This window comes from Zea mays, chromosome 1 (genome assembly GCF_902167145.1).
Source record: "Zea mays cultivar B73 chromosome 1, Zm-B73-REFERENCE-NAM-5.0, whole genome shotgun sequence".
NCBI classification, from domain to species: domain Eukaryota; kingdom Viridiplantae; phylum Streptophyta; class Magnoliopsida; order Poales; family Poaceae; genus Zea; species Zea mays.
The window spans coordinates 188,120,291-188,139,879 of record NC_050096.1 but is presented as its reverse complement, the minus strand read 5'-3'; the positions used below and the strand labels follow the sequence as shown (position 1 = coordinate 188,139,879).

The following is a 19,589-nucleotide window of genomic DNA, read 5'->3' as shown; positions in this document are numbered from 1 at the left end:
CCCGGGCCAGGTCGATCCGACCTTGGGAATACTTCTCCTCAAGCTCAGAATACCGCCGAGTTGAGTTGGTATGATACTGAAGATGTTTCTCCTCGGGCTCAGAGTACCGTCGTGTCATATCTGACAAAAAGCAACCGAAGAAAGATACATGGTCAAAAAACAAATTAATCAATCAGCCAAGGAAGAATCAAATATGCCAACCAGCATTCGACACTTTCAAATCAACTATCTGTTTCTGATGCAGCAATGGATTCCACTGCATCAGGGACAGAGCTCCTTCTGGAACAATAGCGCCATGCGATTTCAATTGAGCAGACATCCCATCAACCAAAGTCTATTATTAAAAACAAGTGAGTACGAAGAAAGTAATTTACCAGGAGGAATGACATAATGAAAAAGCTAGTTTACCTGAAGATTAGAAAAGAATGAAGGCAATCCCAAGTCATGAGAAGTTGTGTTATAACTCGATGAAGGAAGATTAACTGGAACAATCTGAAAAGCATCGTCGGGGGTTGATTCAGCTCCACCAGCAGATATCAAAATCCTGTCATCCGGTGCGCCGACCTCTAAGGCGACTCCCTCACTTGAAGCTAAAGAAGTATGCATCACTATCACTCCATCAGAATGTGGTGGAGACAACCCAACGTGGACATCCATGGAGGTATGGGAAGGAGAGCTTGCTCGGACACCCTCGGGGGCTGGGTTGCAGCTCGCACTGTCCATTGGAGCCGGATCACTACCGACAACACCCTTGGGGGCTGGGTTGCAGCTTGCGATACCCACCCGAGCTGGATCATTACCGGCAACACCCTCGGGGGCTGGGTAATAGCCAGCACCACCCTTGGGGGCTGGGTTTTCTGCAACAGCCACCTCTACGGCTGAAGGATCCTCAGTCACCTCCATGAGAGTCGGGCAATCTGGACCAACCTCTTGACACCGAAGACCGCCTTCCAAGGTCGACGATGCGCGAGATGCTACCCGGGATACCTCTAAACTCACATCTGGAATGTCGGAGCAAACATCCATCATATCACCATCAGTCGGCTCTGACAGCATATCCTTAGGAACGACATCCTCAAGGGCCTGATCAAAATCTGTTATGGATAATTCTTGCAGGCTTACAAGAGCAGACAGAGCTGGAGAAGGAATATCACTATCCCCTCTGCTACCTCTATAACGCCGGCTATTCTTGCGAATTAGTGGAACTTCTTCTTCTTCGTCCTCATCAAAAATGCGGACAAAGGATGGTGCAGGATCACACCCATTGGGCTCAGCTGCAATAGGATTACACCCATTGGGGTCAGTTTCAGCAGGGTCACACCCATTGGGGTCAGTCGGTGCACGGTCACACCCATGGGGGTCAACTTCAGTAGGTACACCACCAGTGGGATCAACTCCAGTAAAGACCTCTGCTGGTACTTCTTCACAAGCAGGAGCAGAAGGTCCAGCATCCTGGTCCAAACATGACAACCGCCGGAGCCGTCTCTTTTTCTTCTTCTTCCCTTCAGCATGTGCAGTTGGGCGGCTGACCTGGCAAAGATGCTTTGGGCGAGTACCCTTAGGATTTCGGGTGTCCACTATTCTGTCAAGCTCTGGTATAACTGCAACAGCCATTGTTTCAGCAGGGGCCGAGTCAGAAGATTCTCCAGCCAACATATCGAGCACAACATTCATCTCTGCATCATTCGGACTTGCTGACATCTCAAAATGAACTTGCCTCTCATCATTAGGAAGATCACAAAGAGAAGCAACCAAGGCCTCAATATCTTCGGGAGAGGGTCGCACTCTAAGACCCAGACCACTATCACCAGCAGGAGGATTAGACACGAAATTGAAAAAGGACTTAGGAGGTGGCAGATTCCAAGCAGAGTAGGCAACAGGAGCACCAACATTGGATATTTTGCCTCTCAAGATCATGTCTAGTTGGCTCACCAAATCCTTAGCAGGAATTATCCTATTAGTAACCCAAGTGGAGTCGGTAACACCACTGTACAAGTAAGCCGGGTATGCTTTGTCCTTCAAGGGCTGGATGTTCTTAAAAACAAAATCAGCAACCACAGCTTCGGCGGTCAGACCCCTTTCCTTCAGCATACAGACTTCAGCAAGCAGAACCCTAGCCTCTGTTATTTCCAAGGCAGTAGGTGACTCAATCCAACTTGGAGTGCGCACATCTGGTTATCTTCCCGACCGAGGGGAGGGACTTGCCATGGTTTTCCACGATGAACCACTCAAGACGCCATCCCTTAATGTTGTCCTTAAGCGGAATATCAAGATATTCCGTTTTCCTTCCGCGTCGCATTTCCAGACTCGCACCACCCACGAGTTGGTGCTGACCCCCAGCCATCCTAGGTCGACAGTGGTACATATACTTCCATAAACCAAAGTGGGGAAGAACTCCGAGGTAGGCCTCGCACAGATGAACAAAGATAGAGATTTGCAGAATGGAATTGGGATTCAGATGAGTTAGGTTCAGATTATAAAAGTCAAGGAGACCGCGGAAGAAGGGAGAAATGGGAAGAGCAAGGCCACAGATAAGAAAAGGAACATAAACAACAGACTCGTGGGTATCCTCTGTTGGGACAGTAACCCCACGGCAAATCCACCAAGAACAAAGCTCTTTCGGAGGAAGAATTCCAACATCGACAAGGTAGAGGAGATCCGATTCTGAGACAACAGACATATGGTTACCCGCGAAAGGCAACTGGCTGTTGGGGTCGATGGGAGGAATGACCACCGCAACAGAATTTTGGTTCTTCCGCTTGGGCGCCATCGCAATCTCATCAGCGGATTGAAAGGAAGCGAAATCAGAGGGAAGCAACGTAATGTTTGGAGGCAAAGAGGTGAAGTTAGGGCTCAGAACGCAGAGGCGTGCGGCGACGTGATATAAATGGGGTTTTCCTGGGTCAGACACCATTTCTAAAAAGTGCTAAGTCATCACTCGAAAAAAGCAAGACGTCCTGGCATAACTCGGCAGCTACCTCTAAAGCACCGACGTGGCCCAACATAACTCGGTAGCTACCTCTAAAGCACCGACGTGGCCCAGCATAACTCGACAGCTACCTCTAAAGCGCCAATGTGGCCCAGCATAACTCGACAGCTATTTCTAAAGCACCAACGTGGCCCAACATAACTCAGCTGTTACTTCTAAAACGCCGACATGGTACAGAGCAGCTCGACAGTTATTTCTAAAAAAACGCTGACAATGCATAACTCAGTCGTTTTCTCCATGTAAATGCCGGCAGAACCAAATACGACTCAACAATTACCAGTCATTACTCAGGTGTTATCTCTAAAAACAACGACAATGCTGGGAATGAATACAAGCTATTGATTGACTATAAAAGAACGATGGAAAAGCAAAAAGGAGAGACTCAGAACAAGCCGAAATTTTCTTCAATATATTGATAAGGGAAGTTCCTCCACAAACTCAAAGACCAACTCATTATGAGCCGACCTTCGTTCCCTTTTTCGCTACATTACACTACTACACCACCACACTACTTACACTACTCTATACTACTAACTACTACTACATTATTTCACTATTACTAATAATACTTCTACTGCTACTTATCTATACTAATATTTAAGCCAGTGGCGCTTTGCCACTGGCCCTGCCGCTGCCGCTGTCATCCTTGACGCTGCCGCCGTCGCCCTCATCGTCACCGTCACCACCGCTCCCCTACTCGGACGAGTCGGAGGAGTCCTCCTCGTCCGAGGAAATCTCCGACTCATTCAAGCCCTCGAGCCCAGAGCGCTCGACGGCCCGGATGTACGTCCACACCTCGGCAACGATCCCCTGGGAATCGTCCGAGTCATCGGACGACACCGGGGGAGAGGCGTAGGCTGGCGGCCCCTCGAACTCGGAGGAGAACTCCTCCTCCGAGTACTCGAAGTCACCGAAGTCCTCGGAGGGGGGACTCGGCTCGCGCTTCCGCTTGTCGCCGGAGTGATGCGACAAACTTCCACCTTTCTTGCTCTTGCCCATGGTTGAGTAGAAGAGAAGAGAAAAAGAGGAGAATAAGCAACAAACTGCCGATAGATGTGTGAAGACACCAGTGAAGCAAGCGCTCTATTTATAGAGGTAGAAGGCAACCGCTCATCTCCTACCACGGTCACTGAACAGTCGCAAATATTAAATAAGCAATTCAAATCGTCTGGGAACAAGTCAGGCGTCAGACGCCGTTTCACGTAACACAACACCCATTGGGACTGAAGTCAACTGCTTGGACGATATGATTACACCCAGCGGTCATGTCAAGTTACTACTCAGGGACAGTTTGCTAAACGCTTAGCGCACCAAGCCGTCCCTTGGCTACACCCATTGGGGGGGACGTCCATGAATTTTCAATAGATTTTCTCAAGCAGTCACATCCATACAGTATACGCAATGAATGTATCAAGACAGAAGGAAGATATCGATAGAGATCGGAGGAAAGTCAAAAATAGCTGCTAAAGTACAAGTCTAATCAATAGAAGCATTGAAGCACGAAGCGAAATGAAGACCAGCCAAGAGCCATCTACCGGACGTCCAATCTGTCGCAGACCAAATAAATTTCAAACCTAATAGAGCATGGGCAGACCGCGTTGTTGATCTCAAAGGCAAAACTGTATGCTGATCTCTAAAGCATAAAGCTGATCATATAATGCTGATTTCTAAAGCATGAGACGAAAATATAAGGATGATCTCTAAAAAAGCATGAGATGAAGACCTTTGAGTGGATTATTTTCAGTAATCCACTCAAAGCTCGGGGGCTACAACCATTGGGTGCACCTCCGGTGCACCCAATGAATTATTAACCCCAAAAGATAGAATACTGATCTCTAAAGCATGAACCAGCGGTACAATGCTGATTTCTAAAGCATGAGATGAAGATAAAACAATGATTTCTAAAAAAACATGAGATGAAGACCTTTGAGTGGATTATTTTCAGTAATCCACTCAAAGCTCGGGGGCTACACCCATTGGGTGCACCTCCGGTGCACCCAATGAATCCTGAACCCCAGAGAACAGAAGGCTGATCTCCAAAGCATAAGCCTGAGACAGAGCACCGATTTCTGAAGAATAAAGCGAAGACCGATGAATAACGACAGAAGAGGATAACAGAAGATCGTTTTTGCCGAGTTACTCAGAGTTCAGAAGCAACGATTCGATAGGCCTATTTTCAGAGCATTCCTTACCAAAATCAAAACTGCAAGTTGGACCTAGAATCTTTGGGTCGATTATTTCAAAATCAACTCAAAGATTGGGGGCTTGTGGGGGATAGATATCCCCCGGGTCCACTAGAAGGCAAGAAGGCCTCACGAAAGGCCTCGGTCCCATTATTTCGCAAGGCCATCCCTTCGTGGGCCAGGGGAGGAATGTCTGGCAGAATGGATCAACATGAGATCGGATCGACTCGAGCCCGTGCGACTCACTAAATTCAAACGTTATCCACAGCAGTGATCCGATTCTCCCGCGCAGCGCCCTCAGACGTCGGAACTGGATGATGATAAGTCGGCAGGATTATAGGAAGACAAGCTCAGTCGGTTCACTATTACTTAGGCACATGTTGTTATCATATCCGCATGTAACGCCCCACGGTCGAATATATAAGGCCTAGGGGCACCCCATCAAACAAGATCTCACTCATTAGCTGTCTACTCAGCTCTCTAGTATCCCTCATACTAGAGAACTCCCCTGTAACCCACCACGTAAAAGATCCACACAAGGAAGTAGGGTGTTACGCCTCTCTAAGCGGCCCGAACCTGTATAAAATTGTCCACTGTCTCTTGTGCATCTAGCACGAACCATCGAGATACAGTCGGTAACACCGTCCTACTCCAAAAAGCACCTCAAGGGGCAACCCCAGGTGCGCGGTCGGACCCAAAACACCGACAGTCCGCGGTTGGCAGGAAAGGAGCAACGGCTAGGAAGTGGTTGGTGGCTATAAATACAACCCCAACCACCTCCATTCACTTCATCCAAGCACTCCAATCTTTCACATTCAATATAAGGGCTAGCAATCCATTCAAAGACACAATCAAAGCTTCCAATCTCTCCAAGTTCCACAATTGAGACAAGTGATCATTAGTGATTAGCGACTTAAGAGAGAGAGAGTGATCCGTGTGTTATTTGTTGCTCTTGTTGCTTGGCTTTTGCAATCGTGCTTTCTTCTCTTCCCATTCTTATTCTCAAGACACTTGTAATCAAAGCAAGAGACACCAAGTTGTGGTGGTCCTTGTAGGGGTCTAAGTGACCCGTTTGATTAAGGAGAAATCTCACTCGGTCTAAGTGATCGTTTGAAAGAGGGAAAGGGTTGAAAGAGACCCGGTCTTTGTGACCACCTCAACGGGGACTAGGTTCATTGGAACCGAACCTCGGTAAAACAAATCGACATGTCATCCGCTTTATTTTCTTGGTTGATTTGTTTTCCCCCCTCTCCCGGACTTGGATTTTATTCTAACGCTAACCTCGACTTGTAGTGTGCTTAAAGTTTGTAAATTTCAGTTTCCGCCTATCCACCCCCTCTAGGCGACTTTCATTGCTCAACATAGACCTCTTCCTTAATTGGTCCATTGAGGAAAGCACTCTTCACGTCCATTTGATAAAGCTTGAAGCCATGGTAAGTAGCATAGGCAAATAATATACAAATTGACTCAAGCCTAGCTAACGGTGCATAAGTTTCATCAAAATCCAAACCTTCGACTTGTGAATAACCTTTGGCCACAAGTCGAGCTTTGTTTCTTGTCACCACACCATGCTCGTTTTGCTTGTTGTGGAATACCCATATGGTACCCACAACATTTTGATTAGGACGTGGGACTAAATGACATACCTCATTCCTCGTGAAGTTGTTGAGCTCCTCTTGCATAGCCAGCACCCAATCCGAATCTCTTAGTGCATCCTCTACCCTATATGGCTCAATAGAGGAGACAAAAGAGTAATGTTCACAGAAATGAGCAACTCGAGACTAGTAGTTACCCCTCTCACAAGTCACTAAGTGTTTGAGATGAATTGGGAACTTGGAGAGGCTTTGATCTTTTGAATTGTGTCTAGGAGTGAATGCTAGAGCTCTTGTAATGAATGTGATACTCAGAAATCTTGGATGCTTGGAGTGGTGGTGGTTGGGGGGTATTTATAGCCCTCAATTACCAACAAGCCATTGGGGAGGGCTGCTGTCGATGGGCGCACCGGACAGTCCGGTTCGCCAGCCATGTCACCCAACCGTTAGGGATCGAGAGCTATCGACCATTGGAGGCTTTGTCCTCATGCGACACCGGACAGTCCGGTGCCACACCGGACAGACACTATTCACTGTCCGGTGCGCCTCTGAATCTGCGCTCTGACTCTGCCGCGCACTGTTACGCACTGTTCCTTTGTTCTTTAGCTTTTGCAGTCGACCGTGCGCGAAGTAGCTGTTGCTTCGCTGGTGCACCGGACAGTCCGGTGGCACACCAGACAGTCTGGTGAATTATAGCGGAGTGCGCCTGAAGAAACCCGAGAGTGACTAGTTGGACTCTGTACGGTCCTGGTGCACCGGACATTGTCCGGTGGCACACTAGATAGTCCGGTGCGGCAGACCAGAGCATACTCTTTTTCTTTGCTCCTTTGAATTTGATCCCTAACTTCAATATTTTATTGGTTTGTGTTGAACCTTTATGCACCTGTAGAACATATAATCTAGAGCAAACTAGTTAGTCCAATATTTGTGTTGTGCATTCAACCACCAAAATTAATACTGGGAAAAGGTTAACCCTATTTCCCTTTCAATTTCTTATCTAAACACCTGCTGACCGGCAAAAGCAAAAACCTAGGTTTTACCTTTGACTTCACTTGATCCATAATCAATGGTTAATGATTCCTCAAGAACTTTGTTGTACCTTGTAGTTCAGTCCTGCAATCTTATCACTAAAGGAACTGTTAGTCCACAATCAGTTGCCATTGATTACCAAAACACCACTTAGGGGCCTAGATGATTCACAGCGGCCCGTTCATGAGGTGCCTCGGCCTGGGCACCAGACAGTGTCCTGTGCGCCATTGGCTGCACCATTTTATGTTTTTGCTCCAAACTTTATTGAGTTCCCCAACTTATTTTATTTGTTAGTTTATGTTGAATTTTATGCACCTGAGATAAATGACAAATAGACAAACTAGTTAGTTCATGTGGTTTGTGATGGACGTCAAACACCAAAATCGATTCTAGAAAATGTTTAAGCTCATTTCCCTTTCATACACGCTCCAACAAAAAAATATAGTTAGAACAGAGGGATATGAACAAAAAATGCTGACCTAGCAAAATTTTAAATTATTTAACAAGATAAATATCGAGAACCGTTGATGAGCAAGTTTATTCTTGTTTCCTATATGTATTTAACAACTTACTAAGAGGTTGTTTGAATGCACTAGAACTAATAATTAGTTGACTAAAAATTGTTAGTGAAATTAGCTGGCTAATAAATAGATACCTAACTATTAACTAACTTACAAAAAACAGTTAATAACTGAACTATTAGATAGGGTGTTTTGATGTCTTAACTTATTTTAGCCACTAACTATTAGCTATAGTACATTCAAACACCACATAAATCTAAGTTTAGAGAGTTTTTTAGATAACTAGTGGATATACTCTTAAAATCAGTTTAGAAGTCGTGACGAGCTAAGACAAGCATGCAAAAAATGTTAGAAGGTGTTTGAATGTACTAGAGCTAATAGTTAGGGGGTGTTTGGTTAGATAGGCTAAAGATTAGTCTCTAGTTTTTAGTCACATTTAGTCCTTTTTTTGTCAAACACTAAGACTAAAATATGGACTAAAATGATTTAGTCTCTAGTCTCTCACCTAGGTGCTAAAATAGACTAAAGGCCCATAATTATCTTGTTGTCCAAACCTATCCCTAGTCTCTCTCGCACAGTTGCACGCAGTCTTCTAGTGTTCGAAGGGCATTTGAGTCTTTGGACAGCTACTATTATGACTTTAGAATATGTTTAGTCCATGCAACCAAATAGGTAAGGACTAAAGTTTAGTTCTAGGACTAAAGTTTAGCCCTAGGACTAATTGAAACCAAACATGGCCTTAGTTGACTAAAAAATTACTAGTGGAATTAGATAGCTAATAAATAAATAGCTAATTATTGACTAATGTACTAAAAATAGCCAATAGTTGAATAATTAGTTAGAGTGTTCAGATGTCTCCAACCAATTTTAACTATTAATTATTGATGACATATTTGGTGCACATATTAAATCATCACTATCTACCTCAGATCTAACGTCTCTGGTTGATCATTGTAATTTATAAATAACACCTTCTATTATACCCCACCACGTTAGATGGTGTCCTTAGCAAAATATACCAAACGACTAGAGACATGAGATCTAAGAGGTGATAATTTAATGTGTACACTGTGTGCACAAAACATCAAAGTGCATCAGATATGTTTTCTTAATTATCTAGTGTATTCAAACATTTTTTTACTGGTGTGTCGGCCCACTCAACCGACCGACCCGGCCCACTCAACCGACCGACCCCACACAAAAAGAAACGAGTCGTGGGCTCGTGGCCGAGTCGGGGCCTCGATCTGACCTTCTCTTCAATCGCATCCGCCCGCGTCGTCTCGTCACCCCCGTTGTGGTCGCCTGGGAAGAGGAGGGAGGCCAGCTTGCCGCTAGGGTTAGGGTTTCGGGCGGGAGGGACAGAGGCGGGGCTGCAGCCATGGCGCTCAAGTTCCTGAACAAGAAGGGATGGCACACGGGGTCCCTCCGCAACATCGAGCGGGTATGGAAGGCGGAGCAGGCGGAGGAGGCGGAGCGCCGCAAGACGGAGGAGCTCAAGAAGCAGGTCGCGGCCGAGAGGGAGAAGGCCGAGTTCCGGGCCATGCAGGAGCGCGCCGGCCTCAGGCCGTAAGTGTTCTTTCCCATCCTTCCCCCTTGGATTTTTCCTTCTCTCGGTTGGATCTGACAGGTTGGTCGGTCCGTTGGTCCGGGTCCGGCTAGGGTTTCCTTTCGAGTCAGTGGGGTTCGGGCCATATCTGGCTTCGTCTGATGTGCTAATCGCGCGATGGCTGGTACAGGGCGCAGGAGAGGCTCGACTTCCTCTACGAGTCGGGGTTGGCCGTCGGCAAGAGCTCCGAAGGGTTCCAGGCGCTGCAGCAATCTGCACCGGGGGCAGCTGCCGCGTCCACTTCTGCACAGGCGAGTGCGGCTGATTCTTCCAAGGTACTACTTAATTCCTGCCTCAACATTGATTGTAGTTCGTCTGCGCGTGCGGGACTGTGGGTCAGATGAATTCAGTGTAATTCAAAGCGGGAACAGATAAAAGTATGTCTTTGCCGATGCTATTAAGTAAGAAATGCCAAGGTAAATAGAGTAATGCTGATTATTGCTGTCAGGTGGTTGTGTTAGACTGTTAGTAATTGGAATATTGTTAGCTTATTTCGTAATAAGTCGCATGTTATGGTTGTCAGCACTCAAAACTATTTGTTCTGTGTTAAGAAAAATATCATGGAATATGTTGATGCTGGCATAGATGAGTTCTAATAGTGCTTTCCTCCATGTATTCCTTCTTTTATTAAACATATGCACAGAACTAAGTGGTAGGGGCACAGCTCAAACATGACCTCCTAGCAGTGCATCCTTGAACTGAGAACTGAGTTGCGTTCACTAATCTTGCCTCATAATAGTAGTTCTCCGTGTTAGTGAAACACCTTGAACACGGTTTCAAATTTTAACTTCGTTTCTTGCTTAAACTTGATTTTTTACCTTGAGTTATACTCTACCCTGTTTATGATATCGTTATAATGTTATCATGGTCAGAACATGATCTAATAGTTACATTTCTTCTTTTTTCCTCCACACATTTTCAGGCAGCTACACCGGGAGCTTTATTTGAGGATAAACCCCAATCTGCAAATGATACATGGAGAAAACTCCACTCTGATCCTCTACTCCTAATAAGGCAGCGGGAGCAGGATGCGATTTCAAGGATTAAAAACAATCCAATCAAGATGGCCGAGATAAAGAAATCTGTAAGTTTATGTTTCCTTTCTTAACATGGAATCTTGGCTTCTGAGTAGCGTAACTAGTGAATAGTTGCTTTGTAATTGACTAATTGTTGGTTTGGGATTACAAGGTCATAAATAAGTTCTCAGAAAATATTAGTAGTAACCTCTGATTGATATTTGTTGAACGCAAGGGATGCGGAAAATACTATGGTGCTGTTTTGGTTCACATATTTGTAACATGATGGATAACTGATAACATTAAACTACGTTTGTTTAAGTTCAACCGTAATCTGATGCTATGCTAGAAATTGGTACCGGCTTATTCAAACTTGTTATCGCTGGTACTCGAGTGTTAATCATTACGGTTGCCATTTACGTTACATTTAATTAACCAAACAACATCTATATTGGTTTGTCAAGAAGGTGGATACCCAAAGCCTTTTTTTACAAGCAACTATGACTAATCTTTTTTTTGTAAGAAACTCTAAATGAAAATTATTTTGTTATTCACAAATTATTTGGCAGTATCTAAACGGGTGTTACCTGGACTCAAGTGTGAGTGTAGGAGTTGGACTTGGGTTTGTGTGCATGATTTAGCGAACTCGAAAATAGGATTAGAGGATGTCTATTGTATATATTTTTTAAAACTCAATTTAAGTTCTTTGGCACATAACATGCTGCTAATGAACAAGAACATAGAACAAGTAACCGCCTCCCTCTCTCCCCCTTGTTGTTCTTTTCTCTTGGTGAGTGCAGCCTCCTTGCACCTCTAGTTAGCATGAGTTTCCTGTGCCTTCCTCATCTCTCTAGTGTAGGGCGGGACAAAATACTCGTGGCTCGTGAGCTCGCTCGACTCGTGGTCAGCTCGGCTTGACTCGACTCGTTTCAATTTTGTCACGAGCTGAGCTAACATCTTAGCTTGGTTTGTTAACGAGCCAGCTTGAGCCCAGCTCGTTAGCTTGAATGAGCTATCATTTGTCAGTAAAACAAAGTCTGCACTTCTATTGGATGAACTAATAAGTGATGAACTGTGTTAATTTGTTGTTAAATTGATGTGGTTTATGATATTGTGAGTATAATTGCTCTTTTCTAATGTTAAACTAGTGTAGAATTAACTAGTAATTAATTATATTGTTGTATATATATTTGTATATTATCTTTAGTTCTGGCTCGCGAGCTAAACGAGCTAGCTCGAGCTCGCAAACGAGCCGAGCTGGTTCTCTGGCTCGGTTCCTTAACGAGTCGAGCCAGCTCGAGCTTGACCGAGCCGAGTCGAGTCGAGCTGGCTCGATATCCAGCCCTACTCCAGTGCCCTTCTACAATGGCTCTTCCCTAGGCTCTCTGCTTGATCTCCCTCCATACTTGGTCACTTGGACTTGCCAAAGACAAGTCTAGTGCATGTCCACGCAGGGTACATGCTATTACAGAACAAATTTTGGACTCGCAAGTCCATATAACACTGATCCAAATAACATTTGTGTGGTTGGCTGAATTTGGTTTTAGGAAATCTGTTTTTTTTATAAAGCTCAGTATCCATTTTTAAAACGTTTTCTTTTTAAATGTACTCCCTGACACAATCTTGCTCTTGTATAGGTTGAAGCTGAGAAAAAGCAAAAAGAAGAGAAGAAAGCGAAGAAAAAGCACAAGAAGCATCACCACCATAAGTCAAAGAGTAAGAGGCATCACTCAGATGAGAATTCTGATTCAGATGAAATAAGTGATGGCAAAGATGAGAGAAGGAAGAGGTCTCATTCTTCTCTTCATAAGAAAGAAGAGAACATGTCCAGGCATAAGAAGCAGCACAGAGAAGATTCATCAGATTCAGACGATGAACCGCAGAGAAGAAAGCAGGATGTATCAGAAAATGATGAACCGAGGAGAAGACTACATGACGACAATGAACCGAGGAGAAGATGGCAGGATGACGTTGAACCGAGGAGAAGACTGCATGACGACGATGAACCGAGAAGATGGCAGGATGACGTTGAACCGAGGAGAAGAAGACAGGATGATGGTGAATCAAGGAGAAGATGGCAGGACGACGATGAACTAAGGGGAAGACGGCAGGTTGATGAGAAACCAAGGGAAAGAAGCTACGTTAATCGTCCAAGATATGACCGCTCTGACGCTGATGATAGGAGGAGACACCATTCACCTCGAGACACTAAGCCCAAAAGAGTGGATGATGGCCACAAAACTGGAAATTCCACTTCTGAACACCATTCCCGCTCTGAACAAGGCTCTGGCGAGCAGACAAGGCAAGAGAGCGAACATGACAGGAATAGTGGTCCTTCATTGAACCGACGACGCGGTGGTGTCCACCATATGTCAGAAGAGGAGAGGTTAGCTCGTCTGCACCAGATGCAGGCTGACGCTGAGGTCCACGAGGAGCAGAGATGGAAGAGGCTCAAGAAAGCTGCAGACGACGATGCTAAAGAGGCAACAACTGTGAATGCAAACCAGTTCAAAGGGAAGAACTTCTTGGAAGATGAAAAGAAGAGCATATTTGGAACAGATAAGGGTGGCAGTGCCACGATTGAAGAGAGCATCAGGCGCCGCGCTTTCTACTCGCAGGGTGGGCGTGATGCCGAGGGCAATGCCTTCAGGCGGTGAATATATTGTTTTGTTGTTTGCTGCCTTGTTGGACTCATCTTGCCGTCGTGTTCGTTTTATTATTGTACGTGAAAGTTGAGAACTATGTACAACAATTTCTCAATAACAGCAATTTTATATGCAACTTCAAATTTTTGATACAGAATTTGGCCTAAACTGCACCGAAGAGTGATTGCCTCGGATTTGATCTTGCTGACGTTTCTTCTGGGTTGGTAATGCAAAAACCTTGCTTATTAGACTGTCTCCAGCCGCGTCCCCTAAAGGAATATTCTCTGTCCTTTACAGAACACTCTAAAAGATTCTGTCCTCTATATATTCTCCGTCTCCAGCAGCGTCCTCTAAATTCCGTCCTCTAAAGCTACAGTGTTAACAGATTCACATTTTCCATTTCTTTTTCATTTTTCTTTGTTTTGTTCGCATTTCACGCTGCATAAATGATACGTAAAAATTGTATTCATTAATTTTGAAATTAATAAATTCGAATTGTCAATATTAATTACATTGCTTGTTTTGTTGTTGTGTAATTGTTCTCGATAACGCGCCACATAGTATAATATCCTTGGCAAAATATGTTTTCAAATGGATAAGCTTGCACCGTAAGCCAGTACTCTTCTTCGAGAAGCCATAGCCTAGCTTCCCTTGCACGGCAACCGCATGGCTTGTATCCGAAGCGTACTTCCTCTATAAATATCGAGTGAGCCTTCCATACTTCACTCAACCTTGCCTTTACAAACTCCACAACCATGAATCCCTACTTAGAAAACAATTTTCTTGTGCGGTTGATGGAAGAAATGGAAGAGGAAGAAGAAGAGTTGAAGTTGGCGAGGCACATGGTCAATAGGAGGCGACGTGCACACAATGAGTGTCGTCATGGTGGTTCGATTCCAGGGCGTGTTAGGATTCATCGTGATCACATGAGCGGCGATGCAAGAATCCGAGCGGACTACTTTGGAGCGAACCCGGTGTACACGGATGCTCAATTTCGTAGGAGGTATTTACAATTACCACATTCATTTTACCATGTACATAACTTCATGACCCCTATTATGACACATGAATTCTATGGTAGGTTCCGCATGCGTCGCCATGTGTTTGAGCGCCTTGTTGATGTTGTGCAACAAGTGGATCCATATTTTATTCAGCGTCCAAACTGTGCGGGTGAGATTGGTCTTTCTGCTCTACAGAAAGTTGTTGCTGCTGTTCGAATCTCTTCTACAGACAGTTATTCAGCGTCCAAACTGTACGACGTTAGAACCCAACACTTTGCAACAATTCAAGAGTCTGCTCGAAAAGATATTGAACGAGCTTTCGGTGTACTCCAGAAGAGATGGGGTGTGGTCCGTGGCCCTGCATACGGTTGGAGTCCTGAACACATTGGGGACATCATGAAAACATGCATAATATTGCACAACATGATAGTAGAAGACGAAGGTCCATTGTCTTTGAACACAACCTTTGAAAACATCGGAGTTTACATTGTTGTGTCATGTCTGTTCTTATCTACTGTCGAACTGTTATTGTGTTGACATGTTTAGTTTACATTGTTGTAGTGTCTGTCGTAGTGTCATGTGTGTTCTTATCAAGTGTGTGTACTGTCTGTCGTAGTGTCTCATGGTGCTGTTTCAATTCAATAACAAGAAGTACTACTGTCATGCAACCACATGTGTGTAGAAATGCTAAACAAAAAGTACACCAAGCTCACAGTTAATGAAACCAAATAGTTCAACACATATAGTAAAACATTCAGGTACAAACCATGACAAATAGTTCAAAACAAATACTTGAAAACAAATAGTTCAAACAAGACCTAAAAAAATATGGTACAAACCAGATTAGGGTCTGACGACAGCAACCTCACAGAAACAAGTCCGACTACGCCTCATTCATAAATGACAAACAAACATATTAAGTAAGGAACCATCACTGGCCAGATGAAGTAGACCCAGTAACCCTTGCCAGTATCTCTTGTTGCTTGGCTTCATAGTACTTGCGGAGTAGAGGGTTACATTTGCTCAAATCCATGCTTAAGATCATTATCTCCTCTTCCTTGTCCTCCTTTAGTTTCTGCCTTTCAAGCCTTAATTTCTCTAGGTTCAACTTCTTTTCTAGGAGCAATTTCTGCCTCTCATTTCTGTTCATTGAATCCAACTTCTTTTCCTCAGTTGTAACAACTGTTTTGTACACTGACAGGCGCTCCAAAGAAAGATCTCCCATGCGTGTCATGAACTCAGAATCTGATGAAGATGTGTCCACAGATTTAGTCCTCTTTGCCTTTTCCTTAGAAGAATCTCGACCCAGTGGCCTCTTTGATGTGAAGCTTGATGGTACAGATTCTTCTGCATCCACGTTGACTGTGTTAGAATGTGTGGGATTAGCGTTGGCTTGCTGATTTTGTTGACCCATGTGGTTGTCCATCCATTTTGGTTGGTCCTTAAGAATGGCCCAACAGTGTAAAAAGTGGAAAGGCTTCTTCTCAATTGCTGCAAACCTAGAAGCTGCTAGTGATGTCTGCCACATCAAACAACTGGTTACAACAGGAACATACTAACAAACCTACAATAGTGATGTCAAAATGTTACATTAAAGATGTACCTTGTCTGCGTCACTGAGTCCACTAGGATTCTGTCGGAGGACTGCCATCATGTATCCAGCAAAAGTGGAACACTGTGTTTTGATAGTATCTCATCTACTCATCAAAGATTTTGTGGACCTTTCGGGCAATGTTCCTCGTCTTGAGTTGTATGCTTCAGTAATTCTACTCCAAAATCCTTGACGTTTCTACCCTGTGTTAATAATGGGATCGCAACTAACAGCAAGCCATGCATGGCATACCCTTGTATCCTCTTCAGCAGTGAAGTTTGCTAGCTTAGTTCTTTGAGTTGGCTTTTTTAGTAACAGCTGGTGTTCTTGAGCCCTCGGGTTGCCCATCAACTGGAAATTCAGAATGTTGTGTTTCGATAGGCTGCTCGTCAATCTGGCTAAGGAAGCTTCCATATTGAGACATCACATGGTTCCAATCACTCCCCATTCTATGCAATAGAGGCAGATCAAACATGATATAAATGAGCATGTAGTGAACATGTAACATGGTATAAAGTAAGGCAAACATAGTCCAACAAAACACAATAATTATTGTAGTAACTGAACCGGTTTCAGTTTACATAGACCAGAACATTTAAATCCCCCAAAAGCATGATCATACCAACCGACAAGTAGACCTGAACATAGACCTGAACATGGTACAATACTTGTACTTAAGTTAAATTGGTGACTCTTCGTCTATCAGTAGGTCGTCTTCTGAACCATCTTCTATCAGAAGGTCCTCTACTGCTTCCTCTTGTTGTGGATGTTGTTTCACTTGACTATTAGCCATATTTTCTACCTCCCACTGAGTTTGCACTGCTACGTCTTCAAGATCCTTGGCGAGGTCGTCAATCTCAACTAGTGCTCGGTTCAATTCGTCGACCAAAGGTGAGTTGAAAGGCTGGAAGGCTGATTTGACGACATCAACGATGTCACAACTACGCTTTTGAACAACTCTGAGCAGAGTAGCCAGTGCTTTACGGAGCTTTTCGTTCTCCGAATCCATGGCTACATCAAACACAGTGTTGAATTAGTTAACACCGACTACAAATCAGGTATCTTATACAAACTAGTGCATAGAAGGGATTCCAAACTATGAGTACACAGTTGAAATGAACCCTTAATCAATGTACATTCCATCTATGTCAACCTGTTATAAATTTGCAGATTAGTTTACCATGGTCGCATAAAAAATGCATGCTGAGGTTTAGACCCGACAAAACAACGAGGAACAAAACAGGACTCCATTGAAGAATTAATGTTGAGTAATTTGAATCCGGACAGAACCTCATCATCTGGGACGAAGAACCCCCAAACCCGAAATGGATCCCCCCAAAACCGGTCTAAATTTAAGCATCCGGACACAACAATAAGCCATTGATGCATTAATTTGAAGCGCATTATTTACAATGCTCCAGATCCTAAACCCTAAACATCCCACAAACCCTAATCCATGCCCCCAAATACAAACAATACAATACGGTAATGAATCAGTACTAAACAAAAAGGATTTGTGTAGTTCGTACCTCGCCCTTCGCGGATCTGCCTCGGTGGACCGAATCGAAGAGGAAGACGACGGCGGCGACGAGCTTCTCTTCCTTTTGCCGGCTGCCTTGGACGAAGTCGGCGGACGACGAAGCCTTTTGCCGATGGCGACTCTCCGGCGACGAGCAGGGGGAAACTGGCTTGGATCTTGGGTTGCGGTGACTCGCGCGGCCTCGGTTCGAAGGGGTGCGAGCTCTACGCCGGCAGACCCGCCTCCGCACGCCCGCTTCTCGCCCTCCTGCCTCGATGCCGGCGGCGAAGCACGCCGGATCGAGGGCTCGGCCCCGGAAGATGCAGTCGCCAGCGCGGGGTAGGAGGAGGCGGAAGTTTCCTCGCGGCGGCTGGTGGAGGAGTAGCGCGGATAGCGCACTCTCGGACGCCTCCACATTTAGAGTGCCTGCCACATCCTCTAAAATTTAGAGGACGCTATAGAGTCCCTTGCTGGAGCCGTAGGGGACCTGACAGTCCTCTATATTTAGAGTTCAGAACCGTATACAGGCCCTTGCTGGAGGCAGCCTTATATATATGGGTCAATTCCTGGCTTTTTATTAACTGGCCAGTCATGGAATTTAATTTTGGCTCAGCTCTGCAAAAACCTTGCTTATATGTATGGGTCAATTCCTGGCTTTTATTAACTGGCCAATCATGGAATTTATTTTTGGCTCAGCTCAGTTTGAAGAAAACTCCAACTCGTCCTTTTGGTGGCGCCCATACCAGTCTGTTCCCTCAGTCTAAGGCCCGTTTGGATCTTTGAAATTAAATTCTATTCTAAAAGCATCTTCTATATTAGCTCTCTATTTAACTCTCCATTTATCTTTTTATAAAGATTATTTAACTCTCTATTTATCTTTTTATAAAGATTACACTATATATGTAATATCTCAATCCAACAAAATTTTCTATTTAATTTGACTAGACAGCGTGGCTAGCTAAATTTCGCTAGTGAGAGAACCATTTTGGAGTCGAATAAGTTGATAAGTCAGATAGCTAGTCTATTGGAAATTTATTTTATTATTTTGTAGCTAAAATTTGGCTTGACAAGCCATTTAACTAGTCTCTTGGAGATGCTCAATAATAGTAATTTAGACACTTATCAATTAAGGCCCTGTTTAGAAGGCTTCACTTTAAAAAATATAGTTTGGGTTTTTCATATTCACCATGAAACAATTTCAACAAATTGGTAAGACGGGGTTCAAAAGTGTATGATAGACTCTAGCTTTTGTAATACAATTAATTTGTGTGAGTTTCTTTAATGATTAGCGGGTGGAGAAAGAGACATGAATTAGTAGGTCATATAACCAATGGTCTGGTGATAATTTTTGTGCAACTTCATGAGAAGATATGAAAACAATGTTTTTTGAAACACATTTTGAGGAGCTTCAAAAATTTCATGAAACTAACCTCTAGTTTTAGTTTTTTTGAAGTTAAAGCTCGTGAAGCTAGACCCGTTTGATAAAAGAAGCTAAAATAGATTTGAAATTCTTGAACTAAAGCTCTTCCAAACAGGACTTAAGTTAATACGGTTTTATACAAAATATATTTGTATGCTATTATTATTAAGATATCGAAGATATTTATGTGCTATATATTTTTCATCGTTCACTCCATAAATTTGAAATACACTTATATATGAATTTTTAAAAGTGGTGGAATGTCAAAATTCCAAGCTAAATAACTTATTTTATTAAGTAAATTCTAATTTCTCTAAAATGAATGGATTCAAATGGCCGGTAATTGCATTTCTCCCTTTTCGGTTTTATTTGTTTCATAGCACCTATAATCTTTTAGTTAAAAATAATTGTAGATCATTTTATCAAGTAGGCACAGAAGTTCCTCTTTTTGTTACTTCATTTTGTCAAGTTTTTTCT

General features: G+C 43.8%; 2 protein-coding genes across 2 annotated transcripts; both read left to right on the top strand.

Annotated features, from left to right (window-relative positions):
* Window positions 1–9,551: 9,551 nt before the first annotated feature.
* Window positions 9,552–13,772, top strand: LOC100383562 (CBF1-interacting co-repressor CIR N-terminal). The gene is made up of 4 exons (NM_001176210.1): window positions 9,552–9,880; window positions 10,051–10,195; window positions 10,843–11,004; window positions 12,574–13,772. The coding sequence occupies exons 1-4, from the start codon at window positions 9,693–9,695 to the stop codon at window positions 13,591–13,593; spliced, it is 1,515 nt and encodes a 504-aa protein (NP_001169681.1). The 5' UTR covers window positions 9,552–9,692; the 3' UTR covers window positions 13,594–13,772.
* A 460-nt stretch (window positions 13,773–14,232) lies between these two features.
* Window positions 14,233–15,253, top strand: LOC103641547 (uncharacterized). Its single transcript, XM_008664896.4, has 2 exons — window positions 14,233–14,584; window positions 14,663–15,253. The coding sequence occupies exons 1-2, from the start codon at window positions 14,337–14,339 to the stop codon at window positions 15,117–15,119; spliced, it is 705 nt and encodes a 234-aa protein (XP_008663118.1). The 5' UTR covers window positions 14,233–14,336; the 3' UTR covers window positions 15,120–15,253.
* Window positions 15,254–19,589: the final 4,336 nt, after the last annotated feature.